Raw genomic sequence first — 24,226 nt, 5'->3', positions numbered from 1 at the left:
CAACAATAGATACTGGGGCCAAAGAATGAGTTGATGACACAGAGGAGTTGCCAGTCAGGTCCTGCCTTGGCAAGTTTGCTGGGGGTGCTGGATTACAAAGCCAGGCTTTCAATCTTCTTTTATTGACCAGACCTTGTCAGGAATTCTCACTCACATACACCTTGTTCTTTCTTCTTAACATTGCTAGACAGTTTGTGGCCTCTCCAGAAGTGGATTGATAGCCATTTGCAAACAAATACCGTATTTTTCGCTCCATAAGACACACTTTTTTCCTCCTAAAAAGTAAGGGGAAATGTCTGCGTCTTATGGAGCGAATATGTGGTCCCTGCAGCCGAATTGCCCAGGGGCAAAAAGCAGATCGTGCTTTTTTTTTTTTTAGAAAGAGGGAAGGGGGTGTTGAAAGGAAGCCACTGAGCAGCTGATCGGCAAGTGATTGGGAGGGAGATAAGGGACTCTAGCGATAAAGGAGGCTGCCTGGGAGCGGGGAGGTAAAGACAGCGAACTTGGAAGGAGAGGAGACAGGAATACTAAAACAAGCAATGAGGAGAGAAATTAGAAGAAAAGGAGGAGCAAAAAACTGCTCCGGCTAAGGAAAAGACACTAAGGCAAACAAGAGGGAAGGGGGTGTTGAAACAAAGCCGCTGAGCAGCTGATCAGCAAGCGATCAGGAGGGAGATAAAGGACTCTAGAGATAAAGGAAGCTGCCTCGGAGGGGGGAGGTAAAAGCTCATGGATCCTCAGGATTTTTGCATTGGGTCACTCCAAATTCACCATCAGATCACACAGCATGTCCATGGCTACAGCCTGCACCAAAACCCCCACGCATCCACTGTTTCGTCGGGCCGCAATGGTGCAAAAACGTGGTTACAAAGCACAGATCCACATGGATTCTCAGGATTTTTGCATTGGGTCACCCCAAATTCACCATCAGATCACATAGCATGTCCATGGCCTAGCTAGCAAGGCCAGAGCTCAGGGATGATGGAAGTTGTAGTCTAGCAACATTTGGGGACCCACAGGTTGAGAACCGCTGAAATAAATGAACGCAGGGGAGCTTTCCCAAAGGGGTGTGTGCTCAATCCCCAAAACAGAGTGTAGGGAATATCACGGAAATGTAAGAAGCATCATGAATGCATCTTGACCCTGCATTGCATTTCCAGCAAACCCTGCCCCATTTAGAAGCTTATGAGCGGGGCATGAAGGCAAAACCAGGAGCTCAGATCACAAGCTCAGATCAAAGAAAGTCCTTCTTCACACAGCGCATAGTTAAACTGTGGAACTGCAGGAGGCAGTGATGGCCACTAACTCAGATAGCTTTAAAAAAGGTTAGTACAGATTCATGGTGAAAGCTATCAATGGCTGCTAGTCCTGATGGCTATGCTCTACCTCCACAGTCGGAGGCAGATGTGCCAACTCTAGGGGGCGAGATGTCTTTAGCCCCTTGTATATTTGTTGGAGGGATGTGGGTGGCGCTGTGGTCTAAACCACTGAGCCTAGGGCTTGCCGATCAGAAGGTCGGCGGTTCGAATCCCTGTTGCTCGGTCCCAGCTCCTGCCAACCTAGCAGTTCGAAAGCACGCCAGTGCAAGTAGATAAATAGGTACCACTCCGGCGGGAAGGTAAGCGGTGTTTCTGTACGCTGCTCTGGTTCGCCAGAAGGGGCTTAGTCATGCTGGCCACATGACCCAGAAAAACTGTCTGCGGATAAATATCGGCTCCCTCGGCCTGTAAAGCGAGATGAGTGCTGCAACCCCAGAGTCGATCACGACCGGACTTAACTGTCAGGGGTCCTTTACCTTTTTATATTTGTTGGAAGGGGGCCGGGCTTTGCAGCATCAGTGGCCAGCTCCTCTAGAGTGCTCAGCCTCCTCCAGGGCTTTTTCCAGGCAAGCAGAGACTGTGCCTACATGCAACCAACCTCTCTTCCACCCTTTCCATGCCTCTTATGGTTCTGGGAGACAAGTGGGGAGGGGAGCTTGTCGCAGCAAGAGGGGGAGAGACCCATGACTCTTCACTGGCCAGACTCATCTCTGCCTCTTGGTCTCCCTCCTCTCCTGCTTTAGCTTCTGCCTTTGATTCTGGACTTCTCTCTTCCCCAGACTCTCCCAGCTCACCAAGCCCTGTTACCTCTACAGCCTCTGACACATCCTCTTCCCAGTCTTCTCCCTCCAACCACTCACCATCGTCCCACCACCACTGCTCCGGCTCTGAGCCCTCTTCCCTTAGGGGGCTCCCCAGCCGGTTCCTCCCACCATTCTTCTGCGTCCAACCAGTCCTTGACCGCTAGGCTGAGAGGCAGGGACTGGACTGAGGTCACCCAGCGAGCTTCATGGCTGAGTGTGTTTTTGAACCCTGTCCTCCTAGGTCCTAGTCCGTCACTCTAACCACTACATCACACTGCCTTCTTTAGGACAGCAGGGAGAGAGGTCTTCCCCGAACAGAGGGTATTATTGGAGCTCTTGTTCCCCTCCTCCTCCTGCTCATTCCAGCGCAGGATCCAAGCAGGCAGCCCAGAAACCAGCTCGGGGCAAATTTGTGCATGATCACATCCTCTCAGCAAACGCGGCTGTCAGCTTGAGTGAGTGGAAATGTCATTTTTACAATCAGCCCCGGAGCCACGATTCAAGCGATTCTATCCGACTTAGTTATTTGCTTTCGCTCTCCAGTAGAATAAAAAAAAAACCTTGTGTGGGATTTGCCGGGCCTGGGATTCAGGCTTGGTCTACTCAAAAGCTAGGAGGGAATATTCTGGCAGATCTTGAGGCTGCCCTCAATTTTCTCCCCAGGCGAATGTTCCACAGGTGCTCCTGCTGACGAAAGTGTGCACCTGGCTTGCAAACAAGATGGCAGCCTGTCGCAGCCTGTGCGTAACTCTAGCCTTTTGTCTCCGGATTCCAGAGGCCAGCTTTTGCCTGCCCGTTTCCAGCTGTTCTGGCTGGGGCTGAGGGAAGTTGTAGTTCAAAACATCTGGAAGGCACCAGGGTGGTGAAAGCTCCTCTAAACACAGCTGGTGAGGAGGACCCAACTACCAATGGCTCCTAGCCAGAGTGACTGCGGACACTATCAGAGACAATATGTCTCCAAATTCCAGTTGTTGAGAATTGCAGATGCGGAGATTTCTGCTGTTGCTTTCAGGACCTGCTGTTGGGATTCCTGCTGGGATATCTGGTTAGCCACTGAGAAAGCCACTTCTGCCCTTCGGAGGAGGTGGAGTTGCAGGCTTCACGGCCCCACCATGCTCGGGATGGCTGGAGGCCAGCCCCACTTGATTGGGGGGATTCCCGGCCGCATCATCCCCTGGCCAGCCAATCGGCTGGCTCTGGGGGTGTGGCCTGCCCTATTTAAGGCAGGAGGCGGCTGGGGCTCTCCCTCTTTGCCGCTGGCCAGCTGTTCCTGCTTTTCCCACCCTCCTGCCCTATAAGGTTTTCATTCCTTGACATTGCTATGGACCTGGGTTGGTCGCCGTTGAGGGGCCTGGTAGGAATTTTTCCGCTTGGCAAATTGGCACCAGCCACTTGGTTTTCGCCTTCCTCATAGCAAATCGTTACAACTTTCTTGGTATTGGCGGTTAGGCATTGGTATTGCTCTGTAGATGGAAGAGGGGAGGTAGCGCCATCGCCTGCTCCACATATTGAAGGGTAGTCCGATAAAGGATTCTGGGGGGCGTGGCCCTGTCCGAAGCCTGGGGAGGTGAGGGCCTAAGGCACGCCCCCTAGTGGTGACCCCGGGGGAGTTCCTAGTTGATGTGCATCAGCAGGACTCCCCCTACTGGTGGTTAACTCTTCCCGGACTTCAAGAGGACGGGCTGAAGTCACATAAAGTCAGTTAGGACCAATGCCTAAGCCAATACCGCTCATCACTTGTAACCAATAAAGTTGTGGCCTTATTTAGCCCATTAACCTTAATAATTGTGTCAAGTGTCTTTATTTCCACTGGGGGGGGGGAACTCGCCACACAACCGAGTGTTAGACTAGATGGGTCTTTGTCTAGCAGGACAAATTCAGCATTTTTGGACTAAGCCTTGGGATAGGGGTAGGCTTGTGGTTCCTTCTTCCGCCGCTCTTAGAGAGTCATGGCACAAAATGTTTGAAAACAGTCTTAACTACAACGGGCTAACTGTAAGGAAGCTGCCCAAGGTCAGGATATTTAGCAAGGTACAACATAGCTGCCTTGTGGGATATATTCGGGAGGAGAAAAGACTAAAGAGTAAATCGTACACAAATGAGGAGTGGAGTCCCTAAGGCAGTTGGATGGCTCCTTGTACTGTATGCCCCCTTCTGGCAACTCCTGTAGCCAAGCTGATGCCAAAGGTCTTGCTCTTCTTTCCTTTGGACCACATCAGCCAAGCCGAGATGGGGGTATTGTCGTCTGGGCATCCCTGGATCTCCAGACACACCACCCAGGCTTGCACCCCTATGAGGTCACTTTGGTGCTCCTGATGCAGCAAAAATAATGCGGGAAGCAGGAGTTACAAGTGACCGGTCTCTGCAGCCACAGCAGCTGCTGTGATTCTCCAGCAGTTTGGCTTTGCCCACAGAGGCACACTACGTTGTCTCTCGAGACAGACGGGTGCCAACAAATCTGTTCTGGAGTTTTTGCCAGCCCTCCAGAGAAGTTATTTTTGGACAGGAGAGAGGGAAAGGAGGTTTTGCTGAGCAAGCAGAGGTTGCTGAGCGAATGGAACAGCTTGGTTGGATGAAGCCCATTACACCAGGGGAAACTTAATGGGTAATATTAAAATACTTTCAGAGAAGTTTGCACTAAGATGCAGATGGATTTTCACGAGGATTAAAAAATCTTAAGCTTGCACTTAAGACCTGGAAAGTGGGAGAAGCTGAAATGGATAAATTTGCATATCTCTACCAAGTCAATTATAAGGGACACGGGTGGCACTGTGGGTTAAACCACAGAGCCTAGGACTTGCCGATCAGAAGGTCGGCGGTTCGAATCCCCGCAACGGGATGAGCTCCTGTTGCTTGGTCCAAGCTCCTGCCAACCTCGCAGTTCGAAAGCATGTCAAAGTGCAAGTAGATAAATAGGTACCGCTCCGGCGGGAAGGTAAATGGCGTTTCCGTGCACTGCTCTGGTTCGCCAGAAGCAGTTTAGTCATGCTGGCCACATGACCCGGAAGCTGTACGCTGGCTCCCTTGGCCAATAAAGCGAGATGAGCGCCGCAACCCCAGAGTCGGTCACAACTGGACCTAATGGTCAGGGGTCCCTTTACCTTTACCAAGTCAATTCTATGAACAAGCTAAACTCTTCTCAAAACTTGAGAATGTTTGCCCCGTCCCTGAATTAATGCTGCACTGCTGCTATCCTCCTTTTGGCTGAAAGAGAGATTTGGTGTTGTCGTTTTAAAGAAATGTTTTTAATGAGTTTTCAACGAGTGTTTCTCAAATGCTAAAGATCTGGTTCTGTTCTCCCGCAGCTGACTTCACTTGGGAGCATATCGTACTCAGGCCAACATAACATTATATAGGGTGTCAGGGTGACTTTTACAGAGCCCTATAAAACCAGAGGGAAAGCTGCCCCCAATAACCATTTGCAAGGAGCAATAAAAGATCAAGGGCATTGCTCAGATGCCATCTGAAGCCCTTCTGTTTGTTGAAATGGTTCCCATTCCCCAGCGGATTTTGCTTTTCATTTCATTTTATTTTTTGAAACTCTTAAAATGCCCTTCCCTTTTGCTGAGATGGAAGCTGAAACAATAGAGGGTCCTTTGGCACCTTAAAGATTTATTACAGCATAAACTTTTGTGGGGCAGAGTTTGCCTTGTCAGATGCATGAAGTAGTCATCCGAGTGTGTATGTGTGTGCATTATATGTTCAGAAAGAAGAAGAACTGTTGGTTTTATAAAATGAGTTCCAAGGGCTAAGCAATGCAGGAGACATAAGAAGTTCCAATCAGTATGGATATGATTCGGTTCCCGCCAGTAGAGGCTGGTGACGCTGTGGCACTTAGCATCACCACAGTTTATCAGGAGGGGGCGAGGTCTGCATGGTGCAAGCAGATTGGCTCCGCCGGTGTGTTTGCACCGCATCAACCTCACCACCGATCGACCCTCCCCTTCCCAGTAAGCTACAGCAATACCCCTGTTGGGAGGTCAGGTAAGGACCACTGCCTTGCACCACTGACCTCTACTGGTGATTAAGAGGCACAGCAATGTCCATGTTGCAAATTGATGTGGAGAACCGGGAGCTAAATGTGGTCCTCCAAGTATTCTTGGAGGACCCAGTAGTGATGTATGGGAGTGAGATGTATGGAAGTGAGAGCTGGACCATAAAGAAGGCTGATCGCTGAAGAATTGATGCTTTTGAATTATGCTGTTGGAGGAGACTCTTGAGAGTCCCATGGACTGCAAGAAGATCAAACCTATCCACTCTGAAGGAAATCAGCCCTGAGTGCTCACTGGAAGGACAGATCCTGAAGCTGAGGCTCCAGTACTTTGGCCACCTCATGAGAAGAGAAGACTCCCTGGAAAAGACCCTGATGTTGGGGAAGATGGAGGTCACAAGGAGAAGGGGATGACAGAGGTCGGGATGGTTGGACAGTGTTCTCGAAGGGACCAGCATGAGTTTGACCAAACTGCGGAAGGAAGTGGAAGACAGGAGGGCCTGGCGTGCTCTGGTCCAGGGGGTCATGAAGAGTCGGACACGACTAAACGACTAAACAACAACAACAACAAGTCTTCTCTATCCAACACTCGGTTGGGACTTTCCCTGGGCCATGCTGCCAAGGGCACTTCGCAGCCAAAGGAATGCCCACGGCACACGGCCAGGTCTTTATTGTCAGAGATAACACAGTAGCATCTACAACTCTCGAGATCTAGACACACCAATCTCATGGCTAGGCAGTTATTCCCAGGTCCGTGCTGCGTGGAGCAGTTGCAGCAACAGAGGGCACGTCCCCTCCATCAGTTTGTGTACCTTCCCCCAATGGTCTGCATGCATGCAGCCAGAGACTGTGCCTGCGGGGAAACTTCCTCTACTCCTCCCTTTTCAATCCACCCCTGGTTCTGGCGGACGACGGGGAAGAACATGGACCTTCCCTTCCTTGACCTGCTTCTTCCTCTTCTCCTGGCCCATCTTATTCTCTACCCTCCAACTCTGAAGCTCCCTCTGCCTCTTGTCTCCTGGCTGGTACAGTTCCCCACAAACCACTAGCCCCCTCTCCCAAATTTGACCCCAGCTCCCTTTCTCTCAGTGCACACTCAGCAGCGTCCTGGCGTTCCCTGCCACATGCCCCCTCACCAGTCTTGTTCCACCCTCTGGACCTCTTGCGGAGGAGGCACATGAAGAAGAAGAAGAAGGAGGAGGAGGGGGAGGAGGAGGAGGAGGAGGAGGAGTTAGGATTTGATATCCCGCTTTATCACTACTGTAGAGGTAAAGGTAAAGGGACCCCTGACCATTAGGTCCAGTCGCAGATGACTCTGGGGTTGTGGAGCTCATCTCGCTTTACTGGCCGAGGGAGCTGGCGTACAGCTTCCAGGTCATGTGGCCAGCATGATTAAGCCACTTCTGGCAAAACCAGAACATGGAAACACTGTTTACCTTCCTGCCGGAGCAGTACCTATTTATCTACTTGCACTTTTTGGCGTGCTTTCGAACTGTTAGGTTGGCAGGAGCAGGGACCGAGCAGCGGGAGTTCACCCCGTCATGGGGATTAGAACCGCCGACCTTCTGATTGGCAAGCCCTAGGCTCTGTGGTTTAACCCACAGCGCCACCCGTGTCACTACCCTAAGGAGTCTCAAAGCGGCTGACACTCTCCATTCCCTTCCTCCCCACAACAAACACTCTGTGAGGTGAGGGGGGCTGAGAGACTTCAGAGAAGTGTGACTGGCCCAAGGTCACCCAGCAGCTGCATGTGGAGGAGCGGGGAAGCGAACCCGGTTCACCAGATTACGAGTCCACCGCTCTTAACCACTACACTACACTACACCACCCAGATGGTGGGCTCAGGGTCCAGGTTTGTTCCAATGGGAAGATGTGATCCTGGAGAGGTCCTGAGCCATTCAAGGATTTATAGGTCTAAACAAGGCCCGGAATTGTGCCCAGAAACAGACCACTAGCCAGTAGGGGCTGTTGTAACAAACCCTCTTTTTTCTGTTGCAGAAACTTGACTTTGCGGTCTTTCCAATGACACCTCTGTCCCAAGAGGGGTTTCTACAGTAGGAAGATGAAAGCATCGTGTGTTGAGTTCCTCCTCCTTCTGGCAGCTATTGTGGCCCAGTACAAAGCATCGACCCCGCCAGAAGGTATGCTCAGATCTCCTCAGGTGTGGCAGGCAAAGCAAAACAGACAGAATCGCCTATCCTTATCTGTGAGGTGCTGGTGTGTTCTCGGGGGGGGGGGGGCGTATTTGCTATGCGATTCCTTCCTCGGGGAGACTCGCTTGGTTCCCCCTGTCCCAATCTCGCTGTATGGAAAAGTCTGGAGAATGTGGACCCAGCAACACGAGTCTTGGAGATAATGGAGATCAGCTTTTGCCCTGGACATTGCGTTGTATCCAAGTACGTTCTACACAGAGTAGAACTATTGAAGCTCATGAACCCAAGCCAGTCGTGCCCATTCATTTAAAAGGGGCCTACTCTGAGTATGTCCGGCATTGGATTGTCTTATTAGCCTTACTGATGGGTTGATTGACCTACTATGGTTTGGATTTATTTATTTATTTCAGTGGTTCTGTGGCAACCGGTTTCATTGTAAACCGTGCTGGGCGCCTGCTGAGAAGTTGGTCTAGAAATGGGAAGGAAGAATAATAGAATCATAGAATTGTGGAGTTGCAAGGGACTCAAGGATAATAATAATAATAATAATAATAATAATAATAATAATAATAAAGAAATATTATTTATACCCCGCCCATCTGGCTGGGTTTCCTCAGCCACTCTGGGCGGCTTCCAACAGAATATTAATGTCAGTGTTTGAAAAAATCAAAGGTCCTGACTTCCTTTGTCTCCTCAGCCTGGTCCTTGGACCCTTGTCGGGATAAAGGAGTCCATGAGAAGAGTGTCCTTGCAGAGTATTTTCTGCTTTTATTCTTAAAAGTCTTTATCTGCAAAACGAACGACCAACTGTACACACATCAACACTACCAGCTTTCACCAACCAATGCACACCAAACACTAACGTTGACCACTGTATATATACAGGTACAGTTAAGTGAAAGGTTTCATGAGTCATTGTAGGCCGCTGACTCATGCTGACTTAGATCTTTTAGCATTAAAGAAACAGCGGCCAATTTTTAGCCGTGACAATTAATAAATAATAATAATAATAATAATAATAATAATAATAAAGCGATAAAACATCAAACATTAAAAACTTCCCAATACAGGGCTGCCTTCAGATGTCTTCTAAAAGTCAGGTAGTTGTTTATTTCCTTGACATCTGATGGAAGGGTGTTCCACAGGGCGGGCGCCACCACCGAGAAGGCCCTCTGCCTGGTTCCCTGTAACCTTCACTTCTCGGAGCTGGACCTCAGTGTCCAGGCTGAACAATGGGGGTGGAGACTCTCCTTCAGGTCTACAGGGCCGAGGCCGTTTAGGGCTTTAAAGGTCAGCACCAACACTTGTCAAATCCCTTCCAAGGCAGGAATCATTTGTGACCTGCCTCGGATCAGACCCACCAAGCTCTCGCCTTCAATTCTGTTCTGCTTCCGATGGTGATGCCAAAGGATCAGCTCCTGCCCTCAGCCCTCTTGCAAAAGCGTGGAGCACCCCTCAGCCCCTGAACTGGATTGGAGTAATTTAGGCCTTCAGAGCTTGTGGGCAGAGACATGTTCCTCAACTCCCCACTTACAATTCCTAGCGGCTGGCACCCTGAAGCATGCAGAAGGCTGGACACCCATCAGGAGGACCCTAGGAACACCCCCCAAAAAGGGGTATCCACCCCTATTCCAGAGCACGCCTTTGAATTTTGGGACGCCTGTCAAAAGAGTGAAAGGGAAGCTTTGGCGGCCACTCCAGAACTCACACATATTAAATTCCAAACTGTCAATTAAGCCAATATACTTGACTATAATGCTGTTTAATTCAGAGCCGGGAAGGGCGCCATAAATCAGCGCCTGCGAGTGTCCCTGCCAACCTTTTGATTTATGAAACCGGGTAATCTAAGAGGCGCGAGGAAATTCTCAAATAAAATCATATTCCCCCTCATGATTAATATAGCTGTCTCGAGTTGGCGTTATTTGTTGCAGGAGGGGGCCAGCCTACAGGGGCTTTAAAACGCATGGTGCGATTCTTTGTGGCACAGAGCAAAATAGAGAATGGGTTGGAGGGGTTGGGGGTCCACATGGATGAGGGTGGGGGTGCCTTTTTCAGACAGTTGTGATTCCTGCATTGCGGGGGTTGGACTAGATGACCCTTGGGGGTCCCTTCCAACTCTAAAGCTCTATGATTCTATGATTTTATTGGAATTTTATTTACAACATAACACAACCCTCCCACCCCCTAATATACATCAAACGTGAACATAACATACAATTAATTATTATTATTATTATTTATTATTCATATCCCGCCCATCTGGCTGGGTTTCCCCAGCCACTCTGGGCGGCTTCCAACAAAGATGAAAAATACATAAAAATATCACACATTAAAAACATCCCTGAACAGGGCTGCCTTCAGATGTCTTCTAAATGTCAGGCAGTTGTTTATCTCTTTGACATCTGATGGGAGGGCGTTCCACAGGGTGGGTGCCACTACCGAGAAGGCCCTCTGCCTGTTTCCCTGTAACTTGGCTTCTTGCAGGGAGGGAACTGCCAGAAGGCCCTTGGAGCTGGACCTCAGTGTCCGGGCAGAACGATGGGGGTGGAGACGCTCCTTCAGGTATACTGGGCTGAGGCCGGTTAGGGCTTTAAAGGTCAACACCAACACTTTGAATTGTGTTTGGAAACGTACTGGGAGCCAATGAAGATCTTTCAGGACCGGTGTTATGTGGTCTCGGCGGCCGCCCCCAGTCACCAGTCTAGCTGCCGCATTCTGGATTAACTGCAGTTTCCGAGTCACCTTCAAAGGTAGCCCCACGTAGAGCGCATTGCAGTAGTCCAAGCGGGCGATACCATAACCAGAGCATGTACCACTCTGGCAGGACAAACAGCAGGCAGGGAGGGTCTCATCCTGCGTACCAGATGGAGCTGGTAAACAGCTGCCCTGGACACAGAATTGACCTGCGCCTCCATGGACAGCTGTGAGTCCAAAATGACCCCCAGGCTGCGCACCTGGTCCAACAACAATACAAACAACTAAATAAAAGACTTCCTTTATCCTTTATCTGGCCTCCTTATTTACTTCTTATAAACTGTGTCCTTTATGAATAATTATTAAGATTTTTCCTAATTATAACTTAAATATCCACAAAGTCTCCTGCAGACATTAATCGAAACAAGTCCAGGTATGTATTTTAGGGCACTGTTTTGTGAAGTATTCTCTATGTTTTCCCCCATGCTTTTTGAAACTCTCTAATCTCTAATCGCCTCTGTTAATCTAGCCAGTTCAATGTACCGTATTTTTCGCCCTATAGGACGCACTGTCCCATAAGGCGCACCTAGTTTTTTGGGGGGGAAATAAAGGGGAAAAAATTATTTCCCCCCCAAGCGCGGGGCTGGGGCGGGGGAAGCCCGAGCTTCCCCCGACCCCAGCCCCCAGAACAGGCAACTCTCCGCAAGCTGTGGGAGCCTGGCGCCTGGCTCCCGCGCCTTGCGGAGAGCCGCACGAAGGCTGGGCGCGCTGAGCTCAGTGCGCCAAGCCTTCGACATTCCAGCAACTCTCCGCAAGCTGCGGAAGCCCAGCGCCTGGCTCCCGTGCCTTGCGGAGAGCCGCGCGAAGGCTGGGCGCGCTGAGCTCAGTGCGCCCAGCCTTCGACATTCCAGCAACTCTCCGCAAGCTGCAGGAGCCCAGCGCCTGGCTCCCGCGCCTTGCGGAGAGCCGCGCGAAGGCTGGGTGCGCTGAGCTCAGTGCGCCCAGCCTTCGGCATGCAGGCAACTCTCCGCAAGCCACGGGAGCCCGACGCGGGCTCCCACGGCTTGCGGAGATCTGCGTGAAGCCTGGAGAGCGAGAGGGGTCGGTGCGCACCGACCCCTCTCGCTCTCCAGGCTTCAGCGAAAGCCTGCATTCGCCCCATAGGACGCACACACATTTCCCCTTCATTTTTGGAGGGGGAAAAGTGCGTCCTATGGGGCGCAAAATACGGTACTCTAACAGTTTATCTTGCCATTCCGTTTTTGTTGGCACAGTTTCTTTCCCCTCAGTTTTTAGCAATCAGTGTAGACAACACTGAGTGAGATGGATCAAGGGCCTGCGTCAGTATAAGGCAGCTTTCTATGTTCCTCTTTGGAGAGGGGACCGTAGCTCAGGCGACACAGCCCCTGCTTTGCATGCAGAAGGTCAAAGGTTTGATTCCGGGCATCTCCAGATCAGGCTGGGGGTGACCTCTGCCTGAATCCCTGGAGAACCACTTCCAGTCAGTGTAGACAATACTGAGTTAGATGGACCAATTCCTGACTTGGTGTAAGGCAGCTCCTCACATGCCTAACAGTATCCTGGCCTCCCTGCCATTTAATAAAGGCACTTTTGCCCTGCGGCTACAGCAGGCAGCAGCTGACATCACGGAAACACCGTTTAAAGCAATGACAAAGCATTTTCCAACTCTTAAAGCGCTTAATCTATTCTAATTGGATTTCGCTGTCTGGATGAATGATCTTTCGTGGACAGAATCCAGGTGAAATCGGCTCCACTGGGGAATCTGTGGGGTTTTTTTTTACAAAAAATGTATTTTTGCTCCTTTCCTTTTTTTTTTTTTTGATGAAAAAATTCTATATTGAAATTCATTCATGTCATTACAGATTTAACTTCACACAAATACCCACAAATATACCCACACATATATATACTTAAATTAGTTTAACTTAGAATGTTAACTTGACCTTCTAATTCCACTTAGATATCAGCTAAGCTAAAATGGTACATAAAATAAAATGAAACAATAACAAACTGAAGTAAAATATAGACTTCCCATCATTTCCCGATATAGTCGACATTTGTGATTTTGAATGTACTTATTACCTTACATTTAATATACTTTCTAATACTGTCTTACAACCTAGCATACCGATTTCCCTTTATTTCTTAATATTTTATGTACACAAGGGTCATTCAAACACTACGATGGATAATATGTCGCTGTTATTTTTTTGTAAGTATCTCTTAAACATTTCCCATTTTTGAGGAAATAATTGTTTGGTGTTACCTCTTAACCTGTTTGCTCCTTTCCAATCTCACTCTGGTTGTTTTTTTTTTAAGAGTCAAGGCTTTTTTAAATGGGCTCCCACATTTAGCTGAGGGGCGAGGGATCCTTTTCCACATCCCCTTCTTTTGACATTTTCTTTATTTGCTTATCTGGGGTCACTTGAGGTCACACCTGCAGCCTACATTCAAAGCACTCTTATACTAGTCATGGGTTTCTATCCATCCTATAAACTCTCAACACCATTGGCAAACCACAGTGCACAGGATTCTTAGAGGAGAAAGCCATAATGGTAAAAATGGCACAAAAACGCTTTAAATGTATTGTGCGGATGTGGCCAGGATATCCAGAGGTTCTACTAGGAATTATAGGTACAGTGGTACCTCTGGTTACGTACTTAATTCGTTCCGGAGGTCTGTTCATAACCTGAAACTGTTCTTAACCTGAAGCACCACTTTAGCTAATGGGGTCTCCCGCTGCCGCCACCACACGATTTCTGTTCTCATCCTGAAGCAAAGTTCTTAACCCGAGGTACTATTTCTGGGTTAGCAGAGTCTGTAACCTGAAGCGTATGTAACCTGAAGCGTCTGTAACCCGAGGTACCACTGTACTGAGATACCAAAGGAACAGAAAAGATTGTTTATGTATGTGACAACAGCAGCACTGATGTTACTAGCCCAGAGATGGAAGGAAAATGAGAAGAATGGCAAACCAAGTTGATGGACTACGCCGAAATGGCAAAATTAACAGGGAAGCTCAGAAATCAAGAAGACAAGAACTTTAATAAGGAATAGGAAAATTTTATGATTTATTTACGGGACCACTGTAAGCAGGTTAAAACATTAGCAGGATTTTAACCACACTTGTAAAGTGTGGATAATTTAGAAGGATTAAACATTTGGATAAGTATTGATATGCAGTTGTAAATAATACCGTTAGGACCCGTGGAAGGGATGGGGGGAAGTCAAGAGATTCAGGGTAATCTCAATATTTGGATCTTGAATTTTTTGTTGTTGTATGTTTATACTACAGTCATACCTCGGGTTACAGGTTGCGTTTTTTCGTGTTGTTGTTGTTTAGTCGTTTAGTCGTGTCTGACTCTTCGTGACCCCATGGACCAGAGCACGCCAAGCACTCCTATCTTCTACTGCCTTCTGCAGTTTGGTCAAACTCATGCTGGTAGCTTTGAGAACACTGTCCAACTATCTCGTCCTCCGTCATCCCCTTCTCTTTGTGCCCTTCATCTTTCCCAGCATCAGGGTCTTTTCCAGGGAGTCTTCTCTTCTCATGAGGTGGCCAAAGTACTGGAGCCTCAGCTTCAGGATCTGTCCTCCCAGTGAGCACTCAGGGCTGATTCCCTTCAGAATGGAACATTTTTCGGGTTACAGACCACCAAAAACCAGAAGTACCAGAACAGGTTACTTCCGGGTTTCGGTGGTCGTGCATGTGCAGAAGCGCCAAATCACAACCTGCGTGTACGCAGACGCGTAGCTGTGGATTGCGAACGCTGCAGGTTGTGAATGTGCATCCCACACGGATCACATTCGCAACCCAAGCGTCCACTGTATTTAAAATCAAATTTAAAAATATATACCCCCAAAAAATGGATATCCAGAGGTTCTTTTGTGCAGCAATGACCTCTCATCTGCTTTGTCTTTCTCTTGCTGCAGCCTGCAGCACGGCGGAGACCGCGGACGTTTTGTTCCTCGTGGACGAATCGTGGAGCATCGGGGAAAGCAACTTCCAGCTGGTCAAGGACTTCATTTACACCATCATACGGACGTTTGAAAACGTGGTGGTGGGAAAGGCGGGTGTCCGTCTGAGTGTGGTGCTCTACGGGGACAAACCAAGGTGCGCATCACTTTACCGCTTCTGAGGCCTCTTGGCTCCTAGGATTTATTTTCTATCTGCATTTTAGAAGTTTCGCTTCAGCTCTATTTGCTGTGTGGTTGGCAGTGGCGTAGCGTGGGTTGTCAGCACCCGGGGCAAGGCAAGTAATTTGTGCCCCCTAACCCGTGATGTTGCGCCCCCCCAGATGTTGCGCCCGGTGCGGCCGGCCCCCCTGCACCCCCCACGCTACGCCACTGGTGGTTGGGGTGTTACGGAATGTTTGCAAAGATTCCAACTTCCCAGGAAAAAAGCGATGATTCACAAACCCAAGGGCGATGTGGAATTTCGTATGTTTGGGGCTGAATAAAGTAGACAGGAGCTGGAATGCATTTTGGGTTACTTCTGGGTCTTTTGCTGTGTCTTGAGGCTCAAGCGGCCTCGGTGGCACAGAGTGCCCACCATCCGCTTCGGCTGGTGGACCAGCTGCACCCCATCTGGACAGGGATAGCCTAATTTCCATTGTCCATGCTCTCTTAACCTCTAGATTAGATGGTTCAGAAACTTCAGCTGGTGCAGATTTTGGTGACCAGGTTGCTCACCAGACGGTTTGAGCAATATTACACCAATCCTGGGCTGAGTTCACTGGCTGCCAATTAGTTTCTGGGCCCAATTCAAAGTGCTGGTTTTGATCCATAAAACCTTAAACAGCTCAGGACCGCAATACCTCAAGGACCACCCCTCCACATATAAACCTACCCAGACCCTGCAATCATCTTCTGAGGCCCTTCTTTGTATGCCTCCTCCATGAGAGGTCCGGAGGGTGGCAACACAAGAACAGGGCCTTCTCTGCAGTGGCTCCCGGTCTGTGAAATGCTCTCCAGAGGGAGCTTTGCCTGGCGCCTTCATTATACACCTTTAGGCACCAGGCAAAAACATTCCTCTTCAACCAGGCCTTGGGCTGATTAACTTCTTAAACCCCTTTTTAATGTGCTTATGGGAGAGGGGGGTTATTGGTTGTTGATTGTTCTTGTTTTCATTATGTATTATGTGCTTTTATATTGTATTTTTATGTTGTGAACTGCCCTGAGATTTGCAGATTTGGGGGGTGGAATACAAATTAAACAAACAAACAGTAATGAATTAAATGGCAGTGCCCTTTTGCAACAAAACCTACTGCCTTTCTTGCAGTTCCTCAAAACAGCACCATTGCTGAGGTTTCACAACACATCCGTTTAGCTACAGGCAACGAGTTAAAGGACTCTGTTAATTAATTTTAAAAGCCACAATTGAAATAACCAATATTTGATTTCTTCTCTGTCTGGAAATAACTCTGTTTCCCTTTGTTTTATCCGGGGACTGCCTTCCTGCCGTCAGAGTAAGTATCGATCTGACGGACTACATCACCATTGAGGAGGTGCTGGTGGCTGTCCGAGATCTGCTCTACGAAGGGGGCAATACCAAGACAGGGACTGCTCTCTCCTTTGTAGCAGACACAATGGTCCGTGCGGGGACACTGAGAGAAGATGCTGCAAAGGTGAGTGATGCCGCAGGTTCTTACCTGGCAGGTGTTGAAATGGGTTGCTCTAAACTAAGGTTGGGACGCGGGTGGCGCTGTGGGTTAAACCACAGAGCCTAGGTCTTGCCGATTGGAAGGTCGGTGGTTCGAATCCCCGCGACGGGGTGAGCTCCCATTGCTCGGTCCCTGCTCCTGCCCACCTAGCAGTTTGAAAGCACGTCAAAGTGCAAGTAGATAAATAGGTACCGCTCTGGCGGGAAGGTAAACGGTGTTTCTGTGCGCTGCTCTGGTTCGCCAGAAGCGGCTTAGTCATGCTAGCCACATGACCAGGAAGTTGTACGCCGGCTCCCTCAGCTAATAAAGCAAGATGAGTGCTGCAACCCCAGAGCCGGTCACGACTGGACCTAATGGTCAGGAGTCCCTTTACCATTAACCTAAGGTTACCAGACATCCCTGTTTCCCAGGGACAGCCCCCAGATTTACACATCAGTCCCCATACAAAATCCACTGAAGCTGAAAAGTCTCCCCGGATTCATTGAAAAAAATCTGGTAACCTTACACCAGAATACGCCTTAAAGGTAAAGGTAAAGGTAAAGGGACCCCTGACCATTAGGTCCAGTCGTGGCCGACTCTGGGGTTGCAGCACTCATCTTGCTTTTCCACATTATTGCTGTATATTTCTATTTTTGGTGTCGTCGCAGGTGGTCGTTTTAATCACAGACAGGAAATCTTCTGATTCCGTTGAGGAGCCAGCAGCGGCCCTTAAGAACAGGGGGGTAACCGTGTTTGCTGTGGGTATGTATGGCTAGAAATAAAAATGTCACATCAGTGCTCAGCAGCTGGCGTGGCGTAAATGGTCAGAGCATTGGACCTCGGTTGGGGGAGAGACCAGGGTTCCAACTCCGCCCTCAGCCATGAAGCTCATGGGGTGCCCTTACGCCAGTCCCACTGCCTCTCTGCCTAACCTACCTTCCAGGGTTGTTGTGGGAGGGGAAAGAACGACATGGGAGGGGGCTGCCTTGAGCTCCCGGGAGGGAAAAACAGGTGGGATATCAGTGCAATAAACAAACAAACAAATAGTCGCTGCCACCTACTAAAATAGATTTATAACAACTACTAACTTACTTAAAAACAAGCAAGAAAACAGCAGCAGCATAATATTTGGGTTGAAACGTGGGTTATAAATTGCTGTTGTTGTTAACTTTTGGGCAGGCATAGGCAAACTCGGCCCTCCAGATGTTTTGGGACTACAACTCCCATCATCCCTGGCCACTGGTCCTGTTAGCTAGGGATGATGGGAGTTGTAGTCCCAAAACATCTGGAGGGCCGAGTTTTGGGGATAGGGCTGGGCCATCTTTATTTTTATTTTCTTTATAGTTTATTATTTCATTTCTATCCCACCTTTCCCTCCAAGGTTTCCAAGATGGCGTAAATGGTTTTCTCCCCCTCCCCAATTTATTCTCACAACAACCCTGTGAGAGATTTGAACCCTGGTCTCCCAGATCCTAGTCTACCACTGTAACTACTACATCTTACGGAAGACTGGGAGGGAAGCCATAAGAGATGGGTTTCATTTGAGGGCATCCCTGGGCAGAAGCTGAACCTTCTTCCCTTCTTCTCATGATAGCCCAGAATCCGCTGTCACGGGCAGATGTGACCCGGCTCATTTACTTTACCCCAGCAATGGGAAAGATGGCCCTCTTGAGATGTTGCTCCCATGACCCCTGAGCTTTAGCCATATTGGTTGGGAGTGATGGGACTTGTAGCCCAAGAACATTCAGAGGGCCACCTATGCCCTATTCTGTTTATCACTTGGAACATTGTGGGAGCCATTGAGACCTTAAGACGAGCCAACTGGATCAGGCCCATGGTCCATCTGGTCCAGCATCCTGTTCTCACAGGAGCCTACGGGAAGCCAGTGAGCAGGATCCGAGCACGAGAGTCCTCTCCCCACCATGTAGTTCCCAGCATTATAATCTCCAGCTGCGGAGGCAGAACATAGCCATCGCTGTTGGGAATCAAGCCTCTATCGGGAGAAGCTGGCAACTCTCCCAGGCACCCGGCTTGATCTCCGGTGACCTCCCTGGCTGCATTCCCCAGCAAACACAGGCTAGGTCTCTATAGGCGACCCTTCCCAGCGTGGGAAGAGCACACCCACTCTTTCCTGCTCCCCCGGCAGGGAAAAGAGATAGTCAGAAACGTCTATTTACATGGCTTTATTTCTGACTCTTCAGCATTACAGAAAACATGTCTGCTCTCTTCAAACATCGGCAAACAAGCAACGAAGACTTCCTGTACAATCACAAGAGGAAGGTCTCATATTACATTCTGAGCAAGTTCCGGTGAACTGCCCTGTGAACTGACTGGAACGCTGTTTCCCACAGTCAGCCCAATCACATGATGTCAACAAGCTGGGTGTCTGCAGCTGCGATGAGCTCATATGCTGACAATCGCAACTAGTTAGCTCCTGATAGTTTCCTGCTCCCTGAATTTGCCCCAACCTCTTTTAAAGCCCCCCAAGTTGGATGGACCCATCAAAGTCCAGTCCATTCCAGTTCCATGTGGGAATGGGAATACAAATGTCTTTTCCCATTTCTGGGTGGATTTTTAAAAATGGAAAATCATTAAATGGAAACACACATTTCTTAAATCATAAAAAGTATTTATGAAGCAGTCCAAGGGTTTCATGCTCTTTTCTTCTTTTTTTAAAAATCTTTAAAATTTCAAATGATAGGGCATCCAGCTGATGAATAGCATGATGCCCTGAGAGTGATGAGGCTTCATATTCCCTCATGTAAAAAACCAATGTCTATTCCCATATAAGCAGTGGGGAAATCTCAAAGTAGCTGTTTTACTACAAAGGAATTTCAGAAATAGACTGGAAAGAGAAGCTGCTGAATTACAACTCATTACCAAACTTAAAACCATGGAGAGACCTGGTTTGAACAAAGACATTGGATTCTTATCTCATTATACATGACAAAGCCATTTCTCACCTTCTCACCCCTTGCTTTTTCCTGTAAGACCTATTGCAGTCGTTAAGAGTCGTCAACAGGCTCATCTCAGCTATCTGCCAATCACCCATTCCCACCACCCTTCTGAGTAATACCCCTCCCCACCGTCTCACTATATAGAAGGGTCTGGCAACTTCTGTTTCAGTGTATCTGAAGAAGTGTGCTTGCACACGAAAGCTCATACCAAGAACTAACTTAGTTGGTCTTTAAGGTGCTACTGGAAGGAATTTTTTTGTTTTGACTATGGCAGACCAACACGGCTACCTATCTGTAAGCAGTGGGGACTTACTCTTCAAGAAGTCTGCAATATGACTGCAGCCTAAGAGATTTATTTGAAAATAGCTGATGACATCTTTCTGCATGACTGCAAGGCTTGAAAGAAAACTGGTTCCAAATGCACCATTTTGCCACAAGGCACATACTCCACAGCCCATCAGAACTTGTAACAGTTCAAAAGCCTGATCGCCATGAGTCTGGTATCTGGTGTGTACAACATTTTAATTTCTTTAAAGTGTGATACTATGACCTGTGATCAAATAACTTGCCTCCCGTTCGAGCGAGTTTAAGGATGCTCTGTGTTTGCAGAAGTTCTTTGCCCACCTGCACTTCTTCCTCCTTCTGGTTAGGAATTAGAAACGCAGATAGGAACGAGCTGAAGAAAATAGCATCCGATCCCATCGAAGAGCACATGCTCTACGCCAAAGACTTTGAGCAACTCGGCAGCCTCTCGCGAAAGGTGTCCCGGAGGCTTTGCTTCACGGCGTCGGAGCCCCCACAACCTGCCAAGCAAATAGCCAATGGTGAGTCCAAGACGCCCCCCCTTCCTTTATTGAAACCGCCCCAGCACTGAAGAGTCCACCCCAGTGGAAGGAAAGCCAGATGGAACTGGGCATGAGGAAGACTTGGAAGGTTATGGGGGTGTGTGGGGGGTGTGGGGAGGGGTAGTACAGTGGTGCCTCGCAAGACGAAAAGAATCCATTCTGTGATTCTCTTCGTCTAGCGGTTTTTTTGTCTTGCGAAGCAAGCCCATTGACGGATTAGCGGATTAGCGCTATTAGCGGCTTTTAGCGGCCTTTAGCGGCTTATCTGCTGATCGGATCAGCTGATAAGCGGCTTAGCGGTTTAGAAAAAGGGGGGGGGGAAACCCAGCAGGAACTCGTAAGACATTGTCATCTTGCGAAGCAAGCCCATAGGAGATTCGTTTTGCGAAGCACCTCCAAAACGGAAAACTCTTTCGTCTAGCGAGTTTTCCGTCTTGCGAGGCATTTGTCTTGCGGGGCACCACTGTACCTCTGATCGGGGCCACGTCATGCTCCTTCTGGGGTGGTTTGTTCACCTCTGATCCCCACCCTGCACTCAACTCTCAACCGTGGCTCCTAGAAGGTGTCAACATGCAACAGCAGCCACAATCCTGGGAAATGGCTTTGACTGGCTGTCTAAACCAGGTGAGGGTAGCCGATGGGTTACTTAACTTATGGTCTGTGTGTGTGGTTTGGGAGCTGCACGGTCAGGGGAAAAACAATGCTGTCCAGGGTTGTAAAGACTGCGGAGAGAAAAATTGGGTGCACTCTTCCCACCTTGGATCAAATCTTTGCTTCCAGGTGCCATGAGAAAGCGGCAGAGATAGCGCAGTATAGTGCCCACCCCGGAAATGGTCTATTTCAGCTTCTGCCTTCTGGAAGAAGGTCCAGGGTTATAAAGATTAGCAATAGCCGCCTGAGAAACAGTTTCTATCCAAAGGCGATTTTGGTTTTAAACGCAGTGTAAGGAGTCTCTGTGGGAGTATATTGTATTTAAAAATGGGGTATCGGAGTTTTTAGGGGGCTAACCAGGTTGGGATAGCTGGGATAGCAAGCTTGTTGGTTTTGAATGTCTGATGTAGATTTTTCAATTTCGTTGTTCTGTATGGGACAATGACAATAAAGATTATCGTATCATATCGTAAAGACAGGCTCTGGTGGATTGAGTGGAGGAGGTCAATAGTTGGTTCAATGGACAAGAAGGCGGTTTCTGCACGTGATAGAGAGGGAAATGAGGGGCAGGTGGGGCTCATCAACCCAGGAAGGTAGCCTGTCTAGGAGAAGGAAACCTCTGCCGCCCTGTGGCACATCTTTGGGAATAGAAAAGGCTCGGGAGCAAACCCTATACAAATCTGGAGTTCTTAAGATGGTTGGATTGTGCCTTGTATGCACCCTTCTAGCCTTTGAACCACTTCAGCGAGGCTGGGGGGGGGGTGTCGTGTCCTCTGGGCAGCCCAGGACCTCTAGACACATTGCCCAGGCTTGCACCCCAGGGTGGTTACTTTGGTGCTGCTGACTTCACTTGGTTTGACTTCACCCTTGGAGGCACACTCCATTGTCTCTTGAGACAGACGGGCGCCAAGAACAACTGTCTACTTCAGTGTGCTGGGCCCGGGGGTAACCCGTGAAATGAGGTCCAGGACTGGTCCAGAATCCAAAGGTTCTGCTGGGAGTCAGTCCGACAGGGCCAAGGCAGGATATGAGGCAGGGAACCAGGCAAGGACAGGTACAGGATCTCAGGCAGGATCTAGCATACAGCAATGTTGCTCCTGCAACCTGGGGCAGGGTCCGTCAGCCTTTTATCTTTGTCGGGGTAGCAGCCGGTCCTGATCCCCTGGTGACTCACCTCCCTGTCTTGCCCGAAGGCGAGTACTCCTCCTGTGAGTACTCAGGTCTTGTCTTCTCTCAGACCTCAGTCTCTGCAGCTTGGGAGACATCGGTGGGTTACTAGACACAGGGGCGCCTCAGGGGCCGCCTGGCCCAACCAGTAGTGGAGCAGCTGTAAATGATGGCCCAGCTGAAGGCAACAAGGTAATCCCCGCATCTGGAGCCAGGGCAGGCTCAGGCCCCTGACTCGGCCCAGCTGGTGTTTGTTGCAGGGGAACCTGTGCAGACTGGGACTCTTCAGGATCAGGCCCCAGACTTGGTTCAGATGATGCCTGAGGCAAGGAGTCCGGTGCAGACTCCTCTGGTTCACAGTCCGAGCCCAAGTCCCAGGCCATCACATTCAGAATGTTCCAGGCTCTTGCTTGGTCAGTTTGACAATGAAGTTTTGAACTTTTTGAGTTCCAGGAAGGCCCAGTGGCCAGTCTGTTACCTGATGTGATGGCCTGGGAATCGGATTTGGATGCTGAACTTGAGGAATCCCAGCCTGCACAGGATTCCCTGCCTCCAGAACCAGCTGAGCCGGGGCTGGGGCATGAGCCTGAAGGGTCCTCACCTGTGCTGGATCCTCAGGTGCAGGCACAAGCTGAGTCTGCTCTGGCTCCTGAGGGGATGGAGGACCCATTGCCTGCAGGTGCTCCACTCTCAGCCCCGTCAGAGGAAGCTGAGGTTGCCTCTGGGTCCGGTAACCCTCCAGCCTCTCCTGAGCTGCAGAGGCTCTGGGCAGAGAGGCGGAGGGAACTAAGTTCCCACAGGAGGAGTACTGTCCTCCAGGCCAGGAGAGGCGAGTCACCTGTGGATCGGGGCCGCCCTATGCTTCGGGGGAGATAAAAGCCAGCCAGCCCCAGTCCCAAGTTGCAGGAGCAACATCGTTGGTTGTCAGTTCCAGCCTGATCCTTGACCTGCTTCCCTGCTCCTGACCCCACCCGACTCCCTGCCCTGCACCCAGCTTTGACTTCTATGGACTGCCTTCATTTTGCACCATCGAACTTGGACCTCACCTCTCGGTTAGCCCCCGAGAACATTTCACAGTGGGGAAGGTGCTCACCTGCAGTTCTGAGGAAACTACACAGAAGCTGAACATTCCTAGTTCCAGTCTGGCTCCTGACATCCTGAGGGTCAGCCCCAATTTCAGCGTGGCCAGAGTGCTTCCTCCAATTCCATACCTGCCAACCATGTTCCTTGAAGCTCTGACGGGCTTCCCTTTCCCTTCTCCTTGCAGTTGAGAAGATTGTTGGGCCGCGGGACCTCACAGTCAGCGAGCAGAGCCACAGCTCTCTGAGACTTAGTTGGACACCTGCGACCGGGAAAGTGACCAGCTACCGTATCCTCCTGGATTCACTTTCGGCTACTGGACAGGTCTCTCCAGAAGATCAGCAGCAGGTAGAATCATATTGTACATTTGGAAGGGACTCTTTGTTGTCGTTTAGTCGTGTCCGACTCTTCGTGACCCCCTGGACCAGAGCACGCCAGGCACTCCTGTCTTCCACTGCCTCCCGCTGTTTAGTCAAACTCATGCTGGTAGCTTCGGGAACACTGTCCCACCATCTCGTCCTCCGTCGTCCCCTTCTCCTTGTGCCCTCCATCTTTCCCAACATTAGGGGCTTTTCCAGGGAGTCTTCTCTTCTCATGAGGTGGCCAAAGTCTTGGAGCCTCAGCTTCAGGATCTGTCCTTCCACTGAGCACTCAGGGCTGATTTCCTTCAGAATGGATTGGTTTGATCTTCTTGCAGTCCATGGGACTCCCAAGAGTCTCCTGCAGCACCAGAATTCAAAAGCATCCATTCTTTGGGAATCAGCCTTCTTTATGGTCCAGCTCTCACTTCCATACATCACTACTGGAAAAACCATAGCTTGAACTATACAGACCATAGCTTTCTAAGGCTCATCAACTGCTTCAGTGTAGCAATCACAAACCCCGTACTTACAACTCTCTGGT

General features: G+C 49.5%; 1 protein-coding gene across 1 annotated transcript in view; it reads left to right on the top strand.

The window, feature by feature from the left end:
* Positions 1-24,226, top strand: part of LOC308457810 (uncharacterized protein) — a 238,705-nt gene that overhangs the window by 5,586 nt on the left and 208,893 nt on the right. The window contains exons 2-7 of the mRNA XM_080971981.1: positions 8,112-8,254; positions 14,915-15,095; positions 16,449-16,608; positions 17,292-17,385; positions 20,231-20,404; positions 23,511-23,671. Coding sequence (XP_080828107.1) covers positions 8,176-8,254; positions 14,915-15,095; positions 16,449-16,608; positions 17,292-17,385; positions 20,231-20,404; positions 23,511-23,671 — 849 coding nt within the window. The 5' untranslated portion in view covers positions 8,112-8,175. The remainder of the gene's footprint in view (positions 1-8,111; positions 8,255-14,914; positions 15,096-16,448; positions 16,609-17,291; positions 17,386-20,230; positions 20,405-23,510; positions 23,672-24,226) is intronic.

The sequence above is a fragment of the Podarcis pityusensis genome (assembly GCF_964106645.2).
Source record: "Podarcis pityusensis genome assembly, chromosome: 10".
Lineage (NCBI taxonomy): Eukaryota > Metazoa > Chordata > Lepidosauria > Squamata > Lacertidae > Podarcis > Podarcis pityusensis.
Note: the sequence above shows the minus strand (reverse complement) of the source record. Positions and strands in the feature narration are given on the sequence as shown.